Source organism: Molossus molossus, unplaced genomic scaffold, assembly GCF_014108415.1.
Source record: "Molossus molossus isolate mMolMol1 unplaced genomic scaffold, mMolMol1.p scaffold_m16_p_20, whole genome shotgun sequence".
Lineage (NCBI taxonomy): Eukaryota > Metazoa > Chordata > Mammalia > Chiroptera > Molossidae > Molossus > Molossus molossus.
Window position 1 is genome coordinate 15075167 of NW_023425356.1, and position 22982 is coordinate 15098148.

At 43.9% G+C, this 22982-nt stretch overlaps 1 protein-coding gene across 1 annotated transcript in view; it reads left to right on the forward strand.

Annotated features, from left to right (window-relative positions):
- The window catches only part of SLC22A15 (solute carrier family 22 member 15), an 80962-nt gene extending 64730 nt beyond the window's left edge, over window positions 1-16232 (forward strand). Inside the window, exons 9-12 of the mRNA XM_036273412.1 lie at window positions 8483-8603; window positions 11724-11796; window positions 13748-13936; window positions 14248-16232. Coding sequence (XP_036129305.1) covers window positions 8483-8603; window positions 11724-11796; window positions 13748-13936; window positions 14248-14334 — 470 coding nt within the window. The 3' untranslated portion in view covers window positions 14335-16232. The remainder of the gene's footprint in view (window positions 1-8482; window positions 8604-11723; window positions 11797-13747; window positions 13937-14247) is intronic.
- Window positions 16233-22982: the final 6750 nt, after the last annotated feature.

Here is a 22982-nt window from a genome sequence, read left to right on the forward strand (position 1 = left end):
GCCAATTGATATTTCTCTCTCACGTCAATGTTTCTATCTCTCTTTCCCTTCCTCTCTAAAAAAAAAAAAAAAAAAAAAATCAATAAAAACATACTTAAAAAACAACTAAATGGGAAAATAGAGAAAATCAATGAAACCAAAAGCTGATTGTTTGAAATCAATAAACTCAATAGATTTCTAGCCAAGCTAATAAAAGAAAGAGATAGGAGACACAAATTACCAATAATAGGAATGAAAGATGAATGAAAGGAAGGACATCATTATACAACCTGTAGACAGTTATAGGGAACATTACGAGTAGTTTATGCCGATAATTTTAACAGGCAAAATGGATAAATTCTTTGAAAGATACAAACTACCAAAGTATACCTATTAAAGAAATTGAATTTAGAGTTAAAAACATTCCCACAGAAATAATTACAGGCCCAGATGGCTTCACTGGTAATTCTAAGAAACACATAAGAACACCAATTTTACATTTCTTCCAGAATGGGAGGGAATACTTTCCCAACCTAGTCTGTGAGGCCAGCAATTACTCCATTTCTAAAACCAGAGACATTACAAGGAAACCATAGACCGATATCCCTCATTAATATAGATGCAAAAACCCTTAACTGAATATTAGCAAATTTAATCCAGCAATGCATAGAAGGGGGCAATACTCATGACTAAGCAGGGTTTATCTCTCAAATGCAAGGTTGATTTAACATTCAAAAGCTAGTCAGTGTTATTCACCATGTTAAAAACCAGAAAGGAAAAAAAAAATCATGATCCTTTCAATATAAATAGAAAAGCACTTGTCATAATTCCACACCCATTCATTTCAAAAACTATCAGCAACTAGAAGTTTCCTTAACCTGAGAAAGGGCATCAAGGCAAAACCTACAGCCAACACCACATTTAATGGTGAAAAACTAAGGACTTTCGCCCTGACCGGTTTGGCTCAGCGGTTAGAGTGTCCGCCTGCGGTCCGGAGAGACCCGGGTTCGGTTTCCGCTAAGGGCATGTACCTCGGTTGCAGTTTGTCCCCGGCCCTGGTTGGTCGTGCCGGTAGCAGCCACTCGATGTGTCCCTTCTTTCCCTCTCTCTCTCTTCCTCTCTCTCCCTCCCACTCTATCTGTACAAAAAAATGGAAAAATGTCCTCGGGTGAGGATAAAAAAAAACACTAAGGACTTTCTCCCTAAGAGCAGGGGAAAAGGCAAGGACGTCCATTTTACCGCTTCTGTGGAGCATTGTACTGAAATTACTAGCGAATTCAATAAGGTGATTAAAAGGAACTAATGGGATTCAAATAGGAAAGAAGCAAAACTCTTAATTCACAAGAGCACATGATTGCCTCCACGGAAAAATCCTAAGGAATATACAAAAAAATCTACAATTAATAAATAAGCATAGCAAAGTCATGTGACATAATGTTATTTCTATGTATTAACAACAAACAATTTAAAATGGAAACAAGCCCAGCTGCTGTGGCTCAGTGGTTGAGTGTCAGTCCGTGCACCAAAAGGTCACTGGTTCGATTCCTGGTCAGGGCACGTGCCCAGGTTGTGGGCCCGATCCCCAGTGTGGGGCATGCAGGAGGTGGCCAGTTCATGTCCTCTCTCATCGATGTTTCTGTCTCTCCCTCCTCTCTCTGAAAATCAATAAAGAAAAAAAAATTTTTTTAATTGAAACTAAACAATGCCATTTATAATAAAATAAAATATACACAATATTTAGGGGTAAATTTTATAAAATATGTATAAGACCTATAGAAAACAATAAAATGTAAAACACTGAAGAGATATTAAAGACTAAATAAGTGAATTGGTGATACTAATAATAAAATAAATGAAGAGGTTACCATGCTCAAGAATCAGAAAATACTGTTTAAGATGTCCATTCTCCCCAAACCAATCCATCTTCAACACAACCGCAATAAAATTTCCATAATAAAATAAAGGCTTCTTTTTATTGATAGATAGTGACAGGTTAATACCTAAAATATTATGAAAGTGCAAAGGATCTAGAATATCCAAAATAATTTTTAGCAAGAATAACAAAGTTGAAGGGTTTACCCTGCTCGATTTAAAAAACGACTACTAGTTACATTAATCAAGACAGTATATTGGCATAGGGACAGTTGTATAGATAATGGAACAGGATTGAGTATGAAATAGATCACATATATGGTCAATTTATTTTGATTTTTATTTATTTTTTTTGAGGAGGAGGCTGAGATTTTATTTACCTTTTAAAAATGTTTTCTTTAGTTATAGCAGAGAAAATGCACTTGGTCAATTGATTTTTAACAAAGAAGTCAATTCAGTGAGAAAAAGATAAGCTTATTAACAACGGTGCTGGAACAATTGTATGTTCACATGCAAAATAATTTAACTTCAGCCTGCATGTCATGTCACATGCAGTAATTAACTTGAGATGGATGCTAGACCTAAATGTAAAGGCTAAAACTATACAACCTCTAAAAGAGAACACTGGAGACAATCCTAGTGATTTTACGTTAGGCGAAGATGTCCTAAATAGGACACAAAAAGGAAAAAATTCAAAACTTGAGGAATCATCAAAATTAAAAACTTTTGCTTTTTATTTATTCATTTTTGTTAATCCTCACCCAAGCATATCTTTTTTTTTTTTTCTTTTGATTTTTAGATAGAGTGGAAGGGAAGGGGAGGGAGAGACAGAAACATTGATGTGGGAAAGACACATTAACTGATTGTAAGGAATCGGGGGCGCCGCCGAATAAAACAGAAAAGAGACTGGAGAGCCAATCAGCCGAATAAACAGGGATCAGGCTTTATTGGGTGCACTCCGGGCGGGTTCACAGACTCCGGGGGTTGAGTCCTAGAAGCCGCACTCAATGTAGGGGCTTGTGTCTTTTATATCTGCCTGTTGCAGCTGGAATTTGTCCCTTAGGGTTTGGCCCTGCGGGGGCTATGCATGGAGCCTCTGGAATGTGGATCGATAAGAGCAAGATGGGAGTTAATCTACAAGCTCGAGGCAGGCCGTTCAGGGTGGGAGGCAAGGCTGAGCAAGCGAGACAGTGGTCGAGCACTTTGCCTGGCGCCAGTCCCCAGGCCATCGGACAGGAGAGACAGAAACATTGATGTGGGAAAGACACATTAACTGATTGCCTCCCAGAGATCTCCAACTGGGGCTGGCGATCGGGTCCGGGTACGTGCCCTTGACTGGGAATTGAACCTGAGATCCTTCGGTTCGAGAGCTGATGCTTCAACCGCTGAACCAAGTTGGCCAGGGCAAAAACTTTTGCTTTTTAAAAGACATTATTAGGGAAATGAAAAGCAAGGTACAGACTGGAAAGAATATTTGCAAAACATGTACCTGACAAAGGATTTATATCCAGAATATAGAATGGACTCTTACAATTCAGATGAGAAAAAAATGGGCTTTGAATAGACATTTCTCCAAAAGGATATAAAAATGGAAAATAAGCATGGGAAAAGATGCTCAATAGCATTAGACGTAAGAAAATTGGAAATTAAAACCACATGGATATACCACTACACACTTATTAGAATGGCTAAAAGAAAAAAGACTGACCATACCAAATGTTGGCAATGAGGACAGGAGGAACTGGAACTCTTGTAAACTGCTGATAGAAATGCAGAATGGTACTGACGCTCTATGTCAGCAACTTATTTTGAAGTGAAACACACACCATATGAGTCAACTTTTCCCAAGAGAAGCAGAAACGTAGATCCACACAGACTTTGAAATAAATGTTCTTAGTAGCTTTATTAATAATAGCTCCTTGCCCTGGCTGGCCAGGTGACTCAGTGAGTGGAGCGTCATCTCATACATTGAGAATGTTGCAGTTTTAATTCCTGGTCAGGGCACATAACTAGGTTGTGAGTTTGATCCCTGGTCAGGGAGGCCAGTCTCTCTCATCGATGTTTCTTTCTCTCTTTCCTCTACCTTTCCTCTCTCTCTAAAGTCAATATATAAAAAAAGACATATCCTTGGATGAGGATTAAAATAATAATAATAAAAATAATAATAATAACCCCAAACAGAAAGGAACCCAAATGTCCATCCCCTAAAGAATTAGATTAACAAATTGTGGTATATCCATACAATGAAATATTACACATTGAAAAAAAAAAAAGGAATCAACTACAACCTGATATATACAACAAGGGATAAATTTCAGGAGCATTATGCTAATTAAAAGAAGCCAGACGAAAGTCTATACACAATTATTTCATTCAGATGATATTCTAGAAATGGCAAAACTCTAGTGACAGACTCTTGTGCTTTTTTGGTATTTTTCTTAAAATATAAAAGCCAAAGGGAAACAGAACGAGCTGTGGTTCAGTGCCCAACCTGTGTACCAGAGCAGAGGCCTACAGCGGTCTGAGAGGTGTTATACGTATGCACAAACAGCAACACATTTGCTATAATCACCCAGTGAGTGAAGTGGATGATAAGTTGAATATTTACTATTTTGGGTCAGTGAAATGTGACTATAACATACTGACACATTTTGTTCTGGTGACTCCAAATAGGCTCTGAGGAAACTTTCAGATAACTGGTTCTGAAAATGTAGCTGCATCATTGGAAGAAAGTTGAACCTCGAGTTCAGTGCTTTGAAGGAGACAAGTATTTTGAGAATCTTCTTCCCTGCTTTTTTTCTGAGATAATTAACTTTCCCCTTTTAAATCACTCTTGTTTCTAAACAATCTTGTTGTTCAATTGTTGGTAATAGCCAATAATATCTGATTTCATTTAAAAAATTTTTTTCTTTATTGATTTTAGAGAGAGAGGAAGGGAAGAGAAGTAGGGAGAGATGGAAACATCGAAACATCGATGAGAGAGAACATCGATTGGCGCCTCCTGCATACCCCACAACCTGGGCATGTGTCCTGACCAGGAATCGAACTGGCGACCTCTTGTTGCACGGGTCTATGCTCAACCACTGAATCACACCGGCCAGGCTTTGATTTCATTTTTAGATAAAGAACCAAGGTCAGGAATCCAGGGAACCCAGCAGTGCCACAGGCAGGAGCCCCAAAAGGAATAAGAAATACTTTTCTAATAAACAGAGATGTCTGAAATTAGCATGGGCTACCTTGGGACAAAGTGCATTCCCCCAGGTTGAAGTGGCAACTGCAGACTCCATTGGCAGGAAAACAGAAAGAAGTTTTCAAGCCTCAGGTGAGGTGGGCATGTGGCTGAGCCAGGCTCCCCAGATGGGCCACAGCTGGGTGTCCGGAGCCTCACGTGGGGGACTTCTTCCAGACTTGGATCTCCTGGGTGTTCAGATTATAAACTTTCTGTGACGCGCCATTTGAATTCAATTTTCAGTATGTCAGCCGCCTAACCTGTTGTTAAAGATGTAGTGTCTCCATACAGTTCTGAAAGATGCCATCTTTTATAGGTTAAAACAGACCCAGAGGTCATTTGCAATCAAGCAAATGTGCACATTTCTGTTTTGCTTTAATGCCACACAATACCTTTTCCTTACTCAGTTTTCTGAAGATAATTAATGGATTTAATTTGCCCTCATCATTGGTTTAATTGAAGTTGTCAGATATTAGGAGTCCAGATACATATCTTGGGGTAAATGCTACAAGGCAGGAATCTTTTTCCAGAAGCACTTCGTGGCTTAAAGTAATATATTAGGTACTTAAAATTGCAAACATCTTCTTCCAAATAGCCTGGCAGGAGAGGAGAGGCCCCAGATGGTCGAGTTTGGCAGTGCCTGGGCCAGTGTGCTCAGGACGCCATCTTTCAAGCAGATGAAGATTTATTTCGTTGTCAAGCAGCGAGGCGGAAACATATTGTGGGATGGAGTGTAGTACATGCCTCCTCCTCAGAAGCTGAGGGGGCACGAACAGGTTCTATTCCCTGAATTCATCCTGTCATAAGGGTTAAATAGGACACGAAAAGTAATGTTTTTAAGAACTGCACTCAATTGTCAGCAAATGCTATTTAAACAATATATAAAATATATTTCTTTAAAAATTTAAATAAAAAATTATAAATTTTGGAGCATGAGAGATTTTCTCTGCAGTAAGATGTACATTTTCTTTCATGTGCCAGCTAAAAGTATCTGCTACATTCTGTTAAATACTGAGCTACAAAGGGAACTTCCTTTTAAGGGCCACTAAAGGAAACATTTACAAGAGAAGAAATAACCTCTGCAGTATAAGGTTTATTTAAAATAAAGCTTTATAGCCCTGGCCGGTTTGGCTCAGCAGTTAGAGCGTCTGCCTGCGGTCCCGAGAGACCCGGGTTCGGTTCCCGCTAAGGGCATGTACCTCGGTTGCAGTTTGTCCCCGGCTCTGGTCAGTCGTGCGGGTGGCAGCCACTCGATGTGTCCCTTCACGTCGATGTTTCTCTCTCTCTCTGTTCCTCTCTCCCCCTCCTACTCTACCTGAACAAAAAATGGAAAAATGTCCTCGGGTGAGGATAAAAAATAAAATAAAATAAAATAAAATAAAATAAAATAAAATAAAATAAAATAAATAAAATAAAATAAAATAAATAAAATAAAATAAATAAAAATAAAATAAAATAAAATAAAATAAAATAAATAAAATAAAATAACAATAAAATAAATAAAATAAATAAAATAAAATAAAAATAAAATAAAATAAAATAAATAAAATAAAATAAAATAAAATAAATAGAAATAAATAAAATAAATAAAATAAAATAAAATAAAATAAAATAAATAAAAATAAATAAAATAAATAAATAAATAAAATAAAATAAATAACATAAAATAAATAAAATAAAATAAAATAAAATAAAAGAAAATCAAATAAAATAAAATAAAATAAAAGAAACTAAAATAAAATAAAATAAAATAAAATAAAATATCAAATCTTTATAGCCCTGGCCGGTTTGGCTCAGCAGTTAGAGTGTCGGCCCATGGACCAGAGAGACCGGGGTTCGGTTCCCACTAAGGGCACGTACCTCGGTTGCAGTTTGTTCCCAGCCCTGGTTGGGGTCACGTGGGTGGCAGCCACTCGATGTGTCTCTCTCACATTGATGTTTCTCTCTTTCGTCCTCCCTCTCTTCCTCTCATTCTATCTGAAGATAAATGCAAAAATGTCCTCGGGTGAGGATAAAAAATAAAATAAAAATAAAAATAAAGCTTTGTTCAACAAATATTTAGTGAGCACCACTGTGCGTCTCACTGTGGGGGAGGCTGCGGGGCCCGGTGCAGGCGAGACGCCTGCCTCCGCCTGAGCTGGCTCGGAACGCTGGGGCAGGCGGTGGAAAGCAGGCATCCCCGAGAGCGTCTGCAGCCAGTTGAGTGGATGGGTGAATAGGGGCAGTGAAGGCCAAAGGAAGGAGAGGATATTGCATATTTGAATTATTTACGGGAAGAGTGGTTTTTATGAGCCAGGCTTGCAGTCCCAAGGAAGGGGATGGCGCAGTCTATTTGGTGGAAATGTCAAGGAGCATGTGAGGCAGTTACTTGGGCGATTACGACATCGCTGTTGACCTTCAAGAGTAGGAGTTTCAGGAGAGGACGGCATTGGGAGCCAGATTGTGGGGAGGGACGGGGCAGCTGCATCTGAGGAAACGGAGGGCTGGTCACTCACTGGAGATGCTTGATAGGAGGGAAGTACAACAGAGTCCATGAGACTTTACTTTCCTCGGGAGAAAATTGTTATTTTGAAGGTAGAAGCTGGTGGGTGATTGAAGGGGAGAGGGTAAATATGTTTGAAAAGGAACAATTAAGATGTAAGATCCCTGAGGGGGTAATGTTAATAAAGGAAAGAACCACAGGATCATTAATTATATTTTCGATAGGGACGCGAACTCACATAAAATGCAGTTTTGTGTGTTATGTAAAGGCGTTGTGTTCAGAAACTCCAATATCATTGATTAGTCATTGAAATGAGTTGGGGAGAAGCAAGGATTGAAAGTGGTTCCATATTGAAGTCTCGTTCTTTCATGAGCATTGATGTTTCATGTCTTCTGGTAGTAATTTAATGGGATTATCCCTTATATTTGCAACGGAACACCAAGGATAGCAAATGGAATACAGGAGTTTTTCTGGCCCTCACCTCTGCCTCTCTTGTCTTTCATATGAACTCCTGGCACGGGCCAGGGCTTGTCATGCTGGCCACCACTTTACACGGTTGATTGTTGACCAAGGCTGGCAAGACAGGAGTCGCAGTTAACCCCTGTGGTTCATGAAACTTGGAATTCCCCTGAGGCTGACTCTACTACAGTACGTTAGTTTTCAGGGAGCTCTGTCATCCAGGAGGGAGTGCAGCTTTGGTCACACGGAATGACCTCCCCCATGTGCGATATCCTGGGAATAGCCAAGCTAAGGAAATGTGTGCATAAGTGTTGAGTGATCATTGGACCTCCGAGTGGTACATTCCCTCCTTGCTGTCTGAGACCAGCACTAATGCCTCTCACTCCTTCAGAGCTAAAAGTGTCACTTACAAAAGCTTTGTTCCACCAAGGGCCTCACGGATGTTCCCTTGTGCTCCGCAGATACAGGTGTGTTTGCAGTGGTGAACAGCCGTTCCTTGTCTCTGCTGGGGAAGCTGGCCATCAGTGCTGCCTTTAACATTGTGTATATCTACACCTCTGAGCTGTACCCTACGGTCATCAGGTATGCCTCCCACACCATCACCTTCTCCTCACACATCCTGCCTTGTGGCGAAGAGGCTCGCATCCCAGAAGTCGGTGCTCACTGTGCCGGAGCAGAGGTAGTGCAGACCAGCAGAGGTAGTGCAGGCGAGCAGAGGTAGTGCGGTGAGCAGAGGTAGTGCGGGCCAGCAGAGGTAGTGCGGGCGAGCAGAGGTAGTGCGGGCCAGCAGAGGTAGTGCGGGCGAGCAGAGGTAGTGCGGGCCAGCAGGGGTAGTGCGGGCCAGCAGGGGTAGTGCGGGTGAGCAGGGGTAGTGTGGGAGAGCAAAGGTAGTGCGGGCGAGCAAAGGTAGTGTTGGCCAGCAGAGGTAGTGCCGGCCAGCAGAGGTAGTGCGGGCCAGCAGAGGTAGTGCGGGCCAGCAGAGGTAGGTGGGCGAACAGAGGTAGTGCCGGCCAGCAGAGGTAGTGCGGGCGAGCAGGGGTAGTGCGGGCGAGCAGGGGTAGTGCGGGCCAGCAGGGGTAGTGCGGGTGAGCAGGGGTAGTGTGGGAGAGCAAAGGTAGTGCGGGCGAGCAAAGGTAGTGTTGGCCAGCAGAGGTAGTGCCGGCCAGCAGAGGTAGTGCGGGCCAGCAGAGGTAGTGCGGGCCAGCAGAGGTAGGTGGGCGAACAGAGGTAGTGCCGGCCAGCAGAGGTAGTGCGGGTGAGCAGAGGTAGTGTGGGCGAGCAGGGGTAGTGCGGGCCAGCAGGGGTAGTGCGGGTGAGCAGGGGTAGTGTGGGAGAGCAAAGGTAGTGCGGGCGAGCAAAGGTAGTGTTGGCCAGCAGAGGTAGTGCCGGCCAGCAGAGGTAGTGCGGGCCAGCAGAGGTAGGTGGGCGAACAGAGGTAGTGTCGGCCAGCAGAGGTAGTGCGGGCGAGCAGGGGTAGTGCGGGCCAGCAGGGGTAGTGTGGGCGAGCAGGGGTAGTGCGGGCAAGCAGGGGTAGTGCGGGACAGCAGAGGTAGTGCGGGCCAGCAGAGGTATTGCAGGCCAGCAGAGGTTGTGCGGGCGAGCAGAGGTAGTGCGGGCCAGCAGAGGTAGGTGGGCGAGCAGAGGTAGTGTCGGCCAGCAGAGGTAGTGCGGGCGAGCAGAGGTAGTGCGGGCGAGCAGGGGTAGTGCGGGCCAACAGGGGTAGTGCGGGCGAGCAGGGGTAGTGCGGGCGAGCAGGGGTAGTGCGGCGAGCAAAGGTAGTGTTGGCCAGCAGAGGTAGTGCCGGCCAGCAGAGGTAGTGCCGGCCAGCAGAGGTAGTGCGGGCCAGCAGAGGTAGGTGGGCGAACAGAGGTAGTGTCGGCCAGCAGAGGTAGTGCGGGCGAGCAGAGGTAGTGCGGGCGAGCAGGGGTAGTGCGGGCGAGCAGGGGTAGTGCGGGCGAGCAGGGGTAGTGCGGGAGAGCAAAGGTAGTGCGGGCGAGCAGAGGTAGTGTTGGCCAGCAGAGGTAGTGCCGGCCAGCAGAGGTAGTGCGGGCCAGCAGAGGTAGTGCGGGTGAGCAGAGGTAGTGTGGGCCAGCAGAGGTAGTGCGGGCCAGCAGAGGTAGTGCAGGCCAGCAGAGGTAGTGTGGGCCAGCAGCAGTTCAGCAAGCAGCGGTGAGCTCAGAGACTGTCTGTGTGGACCGTCTTTGCTCCTCAGCTAAGGAATCATAGCTTCATCTTGAGCTGAATTCCCTCATGTGAATCATGAGAGAGGGACCTGCTGTAAACAAGTCCTGTCACTGAGTAGTAGTGCCAAGATGTCATCTTGTTCTGGTGGACTTCATCTATTAATAGTCACCCATCCTGTGTCAGGCACGTGACTGACAAGGGGACAAAGACCCTGTTCTCACAGAGCCTGCATTTGAGCACAAAATATGCATATTTTTAAAATTAAATATATTGGGGTAACATTGGTTAATAACATAAAATATACACATTTCAAAGACGATAATTCCATAGAGTAGTAAATAAATTATAGATTTACATATTAGCTGTTAAAGGTAGATTTAATGAGTAGGACATGCTTATTTTTAATAAAAACATATTCTAGCCCAGCCAGTTTGGCTCAGGGGATTGATCATTGTCCCATGGACTGAGAGGTCCCTGTTTCCCCTCATAAAATAGGTCTGAAAACAAAAAAATGAGCAGATTTGAAGGGCTGGGATGTAGCTCAGTCTTCACAGAACTGCCTCTGTGAGCTGGGCCAGAACTTTTCCATCAGCACGTTCCCATTTTGTGTGGCTCATTCCAAAGCGATCCTCCTGTTTCCCTTATCCATGCAGGGAGCCTGTTTTTGGCTGCCCTTTTGGATTAAGAGATCAGATTGTCTGTGGCTAGTCATTTCCTCATTGACCTTACTTTCTCTGGCTACTGGCTATAAAGTAGGATGACCATTCCTTCCCAACTGGGACACATGTGAGAGGAATGTTGTTAACAATTAGTCTGGAATTACAGGGCGATGTATGGTCACCTACCTATGACCATGATCAACATTCTCCTTCCTCCCGCCGCCTCCACACGCATGCTCCTCCGGGAGGTAATGTCCTGGTTTCCTGAGAACACGTGCTCATCGCCCTGGCCAGTTTGGCTCAGCGGTTAGAGCGTCGGCCTGCGGTCCGGAGAAACACGTGCTCATCAGCTCCTATTTGTGTGCCTGCCGCTTTAATAGTTAATTAGTTGAGTTGAACTAAGTGGGCAGACTTTTTATATCATAAAGCTCTGGCTCTCTATGGCTGTATTACCTGATAGGAGACCTAAGACCCCACACCCGTGAGAATGTTGGACAAGGAATGGTCACATGCTCGTTTCTGCAGCAGCCTCCAGAGCTGCACTGCCCAGTGTGGTGGTTAGCCGCCTCGGGTGGCTTTTGACACTTAAATTAATTTAAATGAAATAAGTTAAACTTTCAGTTCCTCATCCTTAGTCCCATCTGAGCGCTCAGTAGCGGCATGTGTCTGGTGGCTCCCGCGCTGGACGGTGCATGGACAGGACATGGGCAGTATCACAGGGTTCAGTGGGCAGCACTGCTCTGTGGGATCCTTTGCTCGTACTGTGGGATGTGTTACTCTGGGCCTGCTGCCCCCCAGGGTCTTTACATTGTGCCCCTAGGACTTACTGATTTTAAAAAAGCTTTTTCTTGTCTTTCAGGAATGTTGGGCTTGGAACGTGTTCCATGTTCTCCCGAGTTGGTGGGATTATTGCTCCCTTCATCCCCTCACTGGTTGGTTTGTTCCTCCTCGCTTGGTTTTTCTTGATCCTCTGCTTTGGGAATGCTTGTGCTTTTGAGTAGAAAGAGGTGATGGACAGCTGCCATTTAAGATCAGGTGACACACGTGTAGACATGTGCCTTTTACATTAAGGATCTGTCAGGGAGGATGACTCCTACCAAGGAGGTTTGCAACCCCCAGGCTCATTTCTCTGTTCATCTGTGTTCTTTGGACATCAGCTAATGCCAGCTTGGCCCTTCTTGACCCCATTCACAGGTTAGTCAACTAGTGAATGTTTACTGAGCGTTGGCTGTGTGCTGGGCTCTGTGCTAAGCTCTCTACGTGTGTCACCTCATGCAGTCTCCAAGGTGACCATTGTGGTGGGCATTGTTGTGACGCTGTACCAAAGATGGGGATGCAGCAGAAGGAGGTTAAATACCTTCCCCAAAGGCACACCACTTGGGAAAGAAAGTCAGAAGAGAAATATGCCTAGCAATATGCTTATTAATACCTTTTGCCATTTTCTAAATTTTATAGTCCAAACAAAGGGGTTAGACTTAAATGACAGCCCGAAAGTCCTTCCTGCCAGGACATGCTCAGGTGTGGTGGCAGAGCGCATGGAGCCCTGTGCCTGCCACTTTCCCAGCCAGGACTCACGGTGGGGCGGGGCGGGCGGGGGCAGATTTGGCATGGTGCCTGCAAACCTGTTTGTACTCCGCTGTTCATTACTCACTACTTCCTAGGACAGGTGTCTCTGAAAGGCCGCGGTAGCTTCTCCTTTTTTTGGGTTTTGATAGACTTCTTTGTTCTGAGTATCTCTCTCCATGCCTCATGCCTAATTTTCGGTTACAAGATCCTTCTTTCGAAGGAGTCATATTAGTTCCATTCTGTGTCTGACATTTGGGGTTTATTGTTAAAGATACCCCCTTTGGCTGCCTACCCCAAAGCAGGCAAAACTCAGCCTGTGTCTCTGCTGACTCCTGCTGAGCTGAGAAGAGGTGAGCGTGCTGTGCTCCCTTTGATTCAGCAGCACACCTGTGGTGCTGGGTCTGCGTTCACCGCCCATGGGGTCCAGGGGTCAGAGATTCCCCTGCTCCCTGCTCCTGTCCCCGGCCCTCTCCATCCCTCCATGCCCCTCTCCTCCTCCTCCTTCTCCACCGCCTCTTTATTTTTGCAAAGTTAGCAAACTCTAACCCGAGGGCCATCTTCACCGGCAGTGGACCTACCCTCAGAATGTGGAAGCCCAAACCAGAGACGGAGCTGAGCAGCTCCCGGGCAGGAGTGAAAGACGGGGACCAGCCCAGAGAGGCCCCGGGCAGCATCCCACGGGACTGTTTCCCGTGTGGTTTGTGTGTGAAGACACGAAACTCTCCCGAGCATATCTCTGACCCTCCCCCGTGTTCAGTTCGGGCAGTGTCCACGGCGTGTACCACAGGGTGCTCCCGCCTCTCCTCTCCTCTCCGGCTGTGGACACCTCCAGCCCTGTGCCCCTCAGTTACGGTGCTGAGTGAATCCGCGAGTGTTGATGGCATTGTTTGGCTGATTCCAGGGTTGAGAACATTAAAGTTTGTCATCAGCAAATATTTGGGGTGTCTCCCAAGCGAAGAGTACATGGAGATCACTGTGTCCTAAGCTGTCCACCTGGACTGGCAGCTGGGCACCAGGGCCCTCGGGAACGCTGCGCGTGGGGCTGGCCTGCCCCTCCCATAGTAGGCTCCGCTGGCAGAGCACAGTGCTGCTCTGACCCCACCGCTGTGTGTTTGCCCGCTCCCGCGTCTGTGTGCCCGAGGGGCACCGAGGCCCTGGCCATTGTCTCCGGGGAAACTGGTTTATAGTGCGTTCTAGCAGGCAGGCATGACTGGGCCGGGAACGTGAACGGGGCGGGCCTGTGTCCTGACTGCTGATGTCATCTCCAAGGACACTAACACTGTGTTTTTGTTTTCATTCCACTCTGTGCCCCCACAGAAATATGTGCAGTGGTCTTTACCTTTCATTGTGTTCGGAGCCACGGGCCTGGCCTCGGGCCTTCTGAGTTTATTACTGCCAGAAACCCTTAACACCCCTTTGCTAGAGACGGTTTCTGACCTCCAGGTGTATTCATACCGGAGGCTGGGGGAGGAAGCTCTGTCCTTACAGACCTTGGACATTCCACAGGTATGGCTGTTTGTCTTAATCCTTCAGAATTACCTCTCGGATGATGGGAGTTTTAAAGGGGAAAAGTGTGTCTGGTTAGATTGAACAGATCTGAGCAGAACTGCCGGAAAACAAAGGCGGAGTCTAGTAGCAGCTGGTTTTCAGAGAAACAAAGATGACTGATGGATTCGCTTTCGTAGAATACCTCAGAGGCTAGTTCTTAGGGGAATTGGTGTCATAGACATACATGTGTTAGTTAGAACCTAGATAGTGATTTTCAGTCCAGAAATGTCCTGACACACTCTCAGCCCGTTTCTCCTTTCCTGTTTCAGTCGGTGGACAAGGAGAGTGCTTTAGGGAGTGGGAGCGAAGAGGAAGAATTTTATGATGCGGATGAAGAGACTCAGATGATCAAGTGAGGAGCCCCAGCTTCCTCCTCTGAAGCAGAAGGTGACCTTCGGTGCCTCTGGCTAAGGCCGGCTCTGCCAGGGGATCACAGAGCTGCGGGAAGAAGGGCTTGACCATCGGAGAAGGAGCTCAGCTTCTGGGCGGACTTGTCAGGCACAGAGCTGGAGAAGAGGTTTCATGAGCGAGGCCATCGCTGCATTAAGGAAATCCATGTTACTTTGTCCAGAAATCCGATTTAGTGCAGCATCACGACCTCTGGCGAGACAGCGCGAATCCACATGCCGGAGTAACAAGCAGATTTCTTTCTCGAAGTTTCATCTGGTTGCTTTTCCTTCATCAGGACCTAAAGGTAGATATGTAAACATTTTTTCTCACCATTTTGGTGGGATAAGATAAATTTCCTCAAGATCGAATGGTTAGGTCCTTCAGACTCACCCTTCTATCATATTTGGCCTCTCCCCTTGTCCGCGTCCCCCCACCAGGCGCCACGCGGTGTGCCGGGCTGAGCGAGGAAAAGCGCTGCATTTGTGTGGCCTCAGCCCTCCCGCTCCACCCGGATGCGATCCCGTGCGCAGCCTCCTGTTGGCCTGAGCTCCGCGTGCCTTTGGTCCCACAGACCTCTCCCGGGAAGCCAGCTGTCCCAGAGCCACTTTCCCAGCCAGAGGTGTGCCTGCGACTCGTCAGCCCCCTTCGGCACTCACATTGTGAAATGTGTTCCGTTCCCACTTGCGTGCATCTCTAGGAAAATTCCATCCCAGATGCTGGTACCAGAAGTAACTTTAAAGTCACACCCAGTGAATGATGAGGTTTCACAAAGGTGGAGGGCAGCTGAAAAGTGACATGTTGAGCACTTGGATGTTGGACTTGTGGGAGAGAAGGTGTCATTTTTAGTAAGAAAGAAAAAATGATCTTCCATAATTTTTAAATTTACCTTGTCTAGAGTTGTGCAATGAGGGACTTGGGCAACATTTAAAACATGAACCCTTCTAGTCCGAGGTCCGTCCCTACCTGTTCAGTCAAATGGAAGGCATAGTGATTTCATAGGCAATGTTGGTTTTTCCTTAAGTACTACCAACTTTCAAGTAAATCAAAATCATACTGAGTTTCCTACAATCGTGTGCTGGAAAGATCTGTTTCCCGTGAAACTGGAATGTTACCTCAAACCGGAACATTAACCTGGAGTCAGGCTTGGACAGCATTGCTGTGTGTCCTTTTCCAACCAGGAAAGTGTGCTTTCAGAATTTCCATTTCTCCCAGTCTCCTAGAGAAAAAGAAACCGCATGAGAGGTGAAGAGGCAGTGTCATCGTGGCTACCTGGAGGCAAAGCCCCCACTGCTCTGCTACTCTCCTGTCTTCTTCCACGTTGACCTCTTAGTTTGCACTGTATCAGTCTGTGCATTTGTATCTGCTAAAGCATTTTTATGTTCTTTATGCCCTTGATGATGTATTGTGCTCTTCGTAAGTACGGGCCGTCTCCACTACTTGTCATAGCTCCCTGCTCTGCCCAGAACACAGGGCGAGTCGGAATCACTGCTTCTAGCCACCAGGGAGCTGTGGAACTCCTCCCAGTGTCTCTTGTAAAGCCCAGCAGATCTGACACAAACCCCAAACTCGGATCCTGCCTGTGTTTCTCTGGAAATGAAGACCGTGTCCACCACCAGGAAAGGAGGAAGAACTTACAAGGATGCGTAGAAGCTCTCCGATGGTTGGGGCATTAAAAATAAGACAATAAACTAAAATGTGATTTGGGGTTGTTTGGAGCTCCCTTTTTTGCATTGTAAGAGTAATACATCCCATTGTAGAAAATTTGGAAACTAGAATTTAAAATATTTATCGTGCATAAACCCAACACCCAGAGACAACCAGGGCTGTGGCTTTCTTCCACTCGAAGACCAAGTAGGAATCTACTCCGGTGCGGCACTGAGGTCCCTCTGCCCCTGGCACATGAAGGAGGGCTCCATTAGTTCTGCCCCTGGGTATCTCTTTTCCCAGCTATGGGGTGGAGGGAGGGCGGGAGGGATACACAGTTAGGATGCATGTTGCTTAACAAGGGGAGGCTGACTGTCGGCTGCTCACGTCACAATGTCACTATATCTTGTTTGTTTCTAGATGGTCTTGGCTGTTTTTTCATTCCACTGCTTTTTATAAAAACAGATTTTTCTTTTGATATTAACTGTTAAAGAATAGTGGATTGTGGAGAACGTGCCTATTTGTGTTCAGTAAATTATTAGAAGGCTTTTAATGTATAGGTGGCATAGTTAGCCTAGGCCTACCCAGGGTCGGGAGCACCAACATCACTGTCTTCCACCGCCACATCTTGTCCCGCTGGAAGGTCTTCGGGGTGGGGACAGACCTGACCTGGCTCTCCTGTGACAACAACGCCTTCCTTGGGAACACCTCCTGAAAGGCCCGTCTGAGGCTCTTCGTGAGCAGGTGTCGTCCTTCCCAGAAATACGTCCATGGTGCTTTGCTTGGTTTGTTTCTGTTTTTCATTATAGATTTGCTTGTAAGCAAAGAATGCCCACTGAACATTCCTCTCTATTAATGACAGCTATGATGTCACTTGGTGACAGAAATGTTTCAGCTCCATTATACTCTTATGGGATCACTGTCGTTGATTGAAACACAGTTATGTGGTACATGGTTGTATGTTAAAATATATTTACGTGTGTGTGTGTATTTATAAAACTTTCATGAAAAATTCTTATTTTTGCTAGGCATACTGACATTTTATATTCTGTTCTATTTCATTTTTTAAAATGTCATTTGTGACCCACTAAATTGATTTTATGACCCACTGATAGGATGTAGCCCGTGGTTTGAAATCCACTCTTCACTACTCTGTACTGCAGAGGTTTAAAGCTAAAGTGCACGTTTTTCAAAGTCCTTTGCAACTAGGCTTCTGGGTGCAGTTTCGTTTCCACGAGATGCGGACGGAACCTGGGAGGTGGGAGTGAGGTGGGGCCGTCCGTGTGAGGTGTGGGCTTCCGTCTGCTGGGGTCCGCAGGGGTGGGGGCATTCGGCTTTGTGAGGCAGTTTCAGCAGAGATATTGACAGTCGGGGGCAATATGGATCAAAACCTTAACAAGAGTTAGGTAGACAAAGAACAAGATAGAACATCACTAGAATGAGATTTCAACATAGAACCTAACAAAATAATTCTAGTGTTCATATGGAAATATAAAAATAAGAAAAGAGTAAAGAAAATTCTGAAAATAAGAATAAGCTAAAGGGATTTGAATTCCCATATGTTAAAACTTCTGAAGCTATAGTATTGGTGCACCAATAGACGAGTCATCAATAGAACATAATAGAGACCCCAGAACAAGATTAAGCTTTAAAACCATTAAAGATGGTATGACAGATCAGTGGGAAAAAGCTAACGATTCAATTATTGATGTGGAACAATTGGGTTTCCATATCATAGAATATAAAATTAAGTTCTTCTCACCATAACAAAAATAAATGCCAAATGAGTTGAAGGCCTAAATGAAAAAATGCAAAAGTTTAAAACCATTTAAAAGTGATACAGGAGAATATTTTTATGGCCTTGTGGATAGATGGATTTCTCAGACAAGAAGTAAAAATCACAAATCATTTTTTAAAAAAGATTGATAGATTGACTATATCTAGATTTAAAAGTTCCTCTGTATGACTAACCACACCACAAAGTTAAAATAAAAGTAATAGATTAGGAAAAAGTATTTGCAACTTCTGTAAGAGACAAGGATTAATATCTAGAATATATCAAGAATCAGTACAAATCAGAAAGAAAAGTAATAGGAAAATTTACAAAAAAATATTGTTAGGCAATTCACAGATGAAAATGTCAGCCTTGCCAGAGGATCAGAGAAATGTGCATTGAAACAAAGATTTAAAATCCATAAGATTGGGTGGGAAATCATAAAATCAAAATTTGTGGGTAGAAAGAACAGAATGTGTTCCTGATAGAAGCATAAATATGTTCAACAAACTATCAATAGCAGTCAGTTGAAAATGTGCATATTCTGTGATACAGAAAATCTGCTTCCATGTGTCATGGATCAGTTTTTAGATATTTTGACTGTAACCCATTGTAAGAAAAATGTTTTAGTCCTGGCCAGTGTGGCTCAGTGGTTGGAGCATCAGCCCATGGACCGAAGGGTCACGAGTTCAATTCCCAGTCAAGGGCACGTACCTGGGTTGCAGGTTCAATCCCTGGCCCTGGTTGGGGTCACGTGAGAGGTAACCTATAGCTGTGTCTCTCTCACATTGATCTTTCTCTCTCTCTCTCTCTCTCCCTCCCTTTCACTCTCTCTAGGGTGAGGCTTAACAAACAAAATGTTTTACATTAAAACACAGTACACAAACCTACATACATGTCCGTGTGTGTGTGTGTGTGTGTTTATCCAAAAATTTGTAAAATAATGTCCTTACTATATGCATTACAATGTCTTTTTTATTCTATTTTATTTTAAAATGAAAAGAATACTGGTGAGAACACGAAAGTGATTTTACAATTCACAAGCAGATCAGAACATGCAGGTGAAAAAAATGAAACATAGTACCTTAGTGTTTTCCTCACTACTTGCCTAGTGCATATGTGTGCAAGGAGATGTGTACAAAGATGTCCACTATAGTTGTAGAAAACAATGAAATTAAATACCTTCAGATCAAAGTCATTCAAAGTTAAATTCTTTAGCTAGCCCCTGGAGTACTTGCTAATTAAAGAGATTCAAATGCTTTTTATGTCATACTTTACAGTCAAGGCTATTGATATTGTCTTGCAAAAATACAGAAGTCTCACTGTTGTTCCCACCCAAAAAGAAGTTATCCCTCCTCTTTGTAGGGCTAAATGTCTCTTGAAAAAGAATTTTGCATCTATGGAAACATTTAGAAAACTTCTCAACTGAGACCCTAGAGCTCTGTAGGATACAATTTAGGAGGGATTATTTATTGAAGAAATGTCAAAGGCAGACGAAGCCAAATAAATACTACAACTGCAGAGCAATTGATTTCAAATAGAATAAATTCTAGTGGAATTGCTTTGCTTCAAAATATAACTTCAGGAAATTGAATGAAGTGATTGTGTTAAATGGACAAAAAATGTACACTCAACTTGGAGGAGAGTTTAATGAATGAATGATTTGCCAATATGTGGGGAGAGCTTCCAGAAACCACAATAGAGGCAGTATGCCGAAGGAAGCCCATTGCTCTAGTCCACACATCAGCCCCCTGAGGCAAGCACAGGGTTGGGAGTGGATCCAGAGAGGTAAACAGGAAATACTCAGCACCAAGAGTCACTTGAAAGTTGGTGAACATCCATCACATTAGAAAATTAGGGTTTGTTTGTTTATTGTTTTTAAGCCAAATTTAATTTTTTTCTGTTAATTTAAAAAAAGATTTAATAATATGGCCAGTGTGGCTCAGTAGATTGAATGTTGTCCCATGGACTGAGAGGTCTCGGTTCGATTCTCAATCAGGGCACATGCCCAGGTTGCAGGCTCTATCTCCAGTAGAAGGTGTGCAGGAGGCAGCTGATCGATGTTTCTCTCTCACATTGATATTTCTATCTCTTTCTCCCTTCCTTTCTCTCTAAAAAATCAATAAAAACATATTTAAAAAATAAAAATAAAAAATATTTAATATTAGAACATTGGTTGATGTTATACATTAGAATAACAGATTTTTAAAATTTTCTTTTTTAAAATTAAATTTATTGAGGTGACATTTGTTAATAAAACCATACAGGTTCCAAGTGCACAACATCATCTGCACGCTGCATCATACACTCAGCACCCAAAGTCAACGCTCTGCCACCATTTATCTCCCCTTTGCCCTCTTCCACCCCCTCCCCAATTCCCCCACCCGTTCCCTCTGGCAATCACCATATTGTTGTCTATGTCTGTGTTTCTTTTCTTTTCTTTTCTTTTTTTTGCCTTAATCCCTTTACCTTTTTCACTCAACCTCCCAACCCCCCACCCATCTGACAGCGGTCACTCTGTTTTATGTATCTCTGAGTCCACTTCTATTTTGTTAGTTTATTAGATTCCACATATAAGTGAATTCATATAATATTTGTCTTTCTCTGACTGATTTATTTCACTTAGCATAATACTGTCCAGGTTCATCCATATGGTTGCAAAAGGTAAGATTTCTTTTTTTCTATGGCTGAGTAGTATTCTGTTGTATAAATGTACCAGTGCTTTTTTTTTCTTTGGTACGTGCCCCAAGCGGAAACTGAACCCAGGACTCTCTGGTCCGCACATTGATGCTCCAACCACTGAGCAAATTGACCAGGGCTGTACCAGTGCTTTTTAATCCACTCATCTACTGATGGGCATTCGGGCTGTTTCCAGATCTTGGCTGTTGTAAATAACACAGCTATGAACGTAGAGGTGCATATATTCTTTTGGATTCGTGTTTTGGGTTTCTTCAGATATATTCCCAGAATGAGTCATAAGACAGTTTCATTTTTAATTTTTTGAGGTAACTCCAATCTGTTTTCCACAGTGGCTGCACCAGTCTTCATTCCCACTAACAGTGCACAAGTGGTCCCTTTTCTCCACAGCCTCGCCAACGCTTGTTTGTTGAGTTATTGATGATAGCCATTCTGACAAGTGTGAGGCGCTACCTCATTGTGGTTTTAATTTGCATCTCTCTGATTAGTGATGTTGTTAAGCTATTCTTGCTGGTGATAACATAACAGATTCATTTGCTTCCTAGAGCCACTTTAATTATTATGGATGCATTTCACCATATATAGGAGTTTGCTTTCCGATTTGCTGTTGCGGATGGCATGAATCCACCTCATTGTGTAGCAGGACCAAGTTATATGTGTATGAATGTAAAAGAAGAGAGTCCAGCCGGAGTGTGATCTGACAGCCTTCCTTCTCCACTCTAGTTCTTTTTTTTTTTTTTTTAACTATTCTGATAACTATTTTTTTTTAATTTTATTAAATGTATTAGGGTGACATTGGTTAATAAGACTATATAGATTTCAAGTGTACAGTTCTATGATACATCATCTGTATATTGCACTGTGTATTCACCACCCAAAGTCAAGTGTCCTCTGTCACCATATATTAGACCCCCTTTGCCCTTTACGACCCCCCGCCCTTTCCTCTGGTAATCACAGTACTGTTGTCTGTGTCTGTGCCTTTGTTTGCTTGTTGCTGTCTGTTTTATATCCCACATATGTGTGAAATCTTGACTTTTTCCATCTGACTTGTTTTGCCTAGTGTGGTTCTCAAGATCAGTGGTACAGAGTAAATACAAACAACATCAACAACAGCATGTCAACACACCGATGATCCTCTTTGAGGAAACAAACAAACAAAAAAGCTTGACTATCAGCAAATATTTTAAAGTCTCACTTCTCCACTTCTATTCCTTGATAATACAAAACAGAAAAACAATGACCTACAATGAATTATGTCTATCAGATGCTGGCTTCCACTGCAACGTAGTTAGACTGGAAAACTTAATTTTAAACTTTATAGGGAAGAAAAGCAGAGAGTAGCAGTTCGCTTTCAAATATTCTTCCCATTTATTGTCAATAATTTTTTCCATTATAGTTTCCTCTGAATGGATACTATAACCAAGAAGAGGAGGATGACGACTATTTTTCTTTTACAGGAAGAATGGCAGCAGAAAACTGAGGTTAGGAAGAGACAATCAAACTAACTTTTCCATAGACTCCGGAGGACCTTCTTTGTTTACATAAGTAATGGAGGATTATATTAGTTTCCTATTCCAGCTGTAACAAAGACTCACACACGCAGTGGCTTCAGACCACACAAACTTATTTTATTATTGTTCTGGAGGCCAGACCACAAAATGAGTCTGAAGAGGGTAAAATGAATATGTCAGGCCCTGGCCGGTTTGGCTCAGCGGTTGGAGCATCAGCCTGTGGACCAGAGAGACTTGGGTTTGGTCCCCGCTAAAGGCATGTACCTCGACTGCAGTTTGTCCCCGGCCCCAGTTAGGGTTGTGTGGGTGGCAACCACTCGGTGTGTCTCTCTCACATCAATATTTCTCTCTCCCTCTTCCCCCTCTCTCCCTCCCGCTCTATCTGAAGATAAATGCAAAAATGTCCTTGAGGTGAGGATAAAAAAAAAAAAAAAAAAAGAATAATTCAGCAGAGCTGGTTTCTTCTGAATTCTCCAGGGAAAAAATCCCTTCCTGTCCTCTGCAGCTTCTGGAGGCTACAGCATTCTTAGGTCCTGGCCTCTTTGCTTCAGTCTCTGCTGCTGTGGTTGTTCAACCTTCTACTCACTCTGGTCTCCTGCCTCCCTTGTAAGGACCTTTGGGGTTACCGCCAGCCCACCTGGATAACTCAGGCCTGTCTTTCCATTTGACGATCCTTACCTCAAACACAGTTTTGCCAGGTTATGGGGATTAGAATGTAGATATCTTTGGGGGCCATTTTTAGCCTGTCACAGGTGTCGTAGGTGTACCAGTAAGAGATCCTAACTAGATGGCACCTGTTGGAGTCATCAGTGTATATAAGTTTTATAAAGGCACCTACTCATTGTCAGGAGAAGCCAGACCCAGACCATGGGAACAACCTCAAATCTGCATTTATTTTTTATCTTGTTACCCAGTAGGCTAAGCCCGAAGCCTCTCACTTACTGCTTGAAAGGATGAATTTTAACCCTACTAAGCCTTTATTACTGAG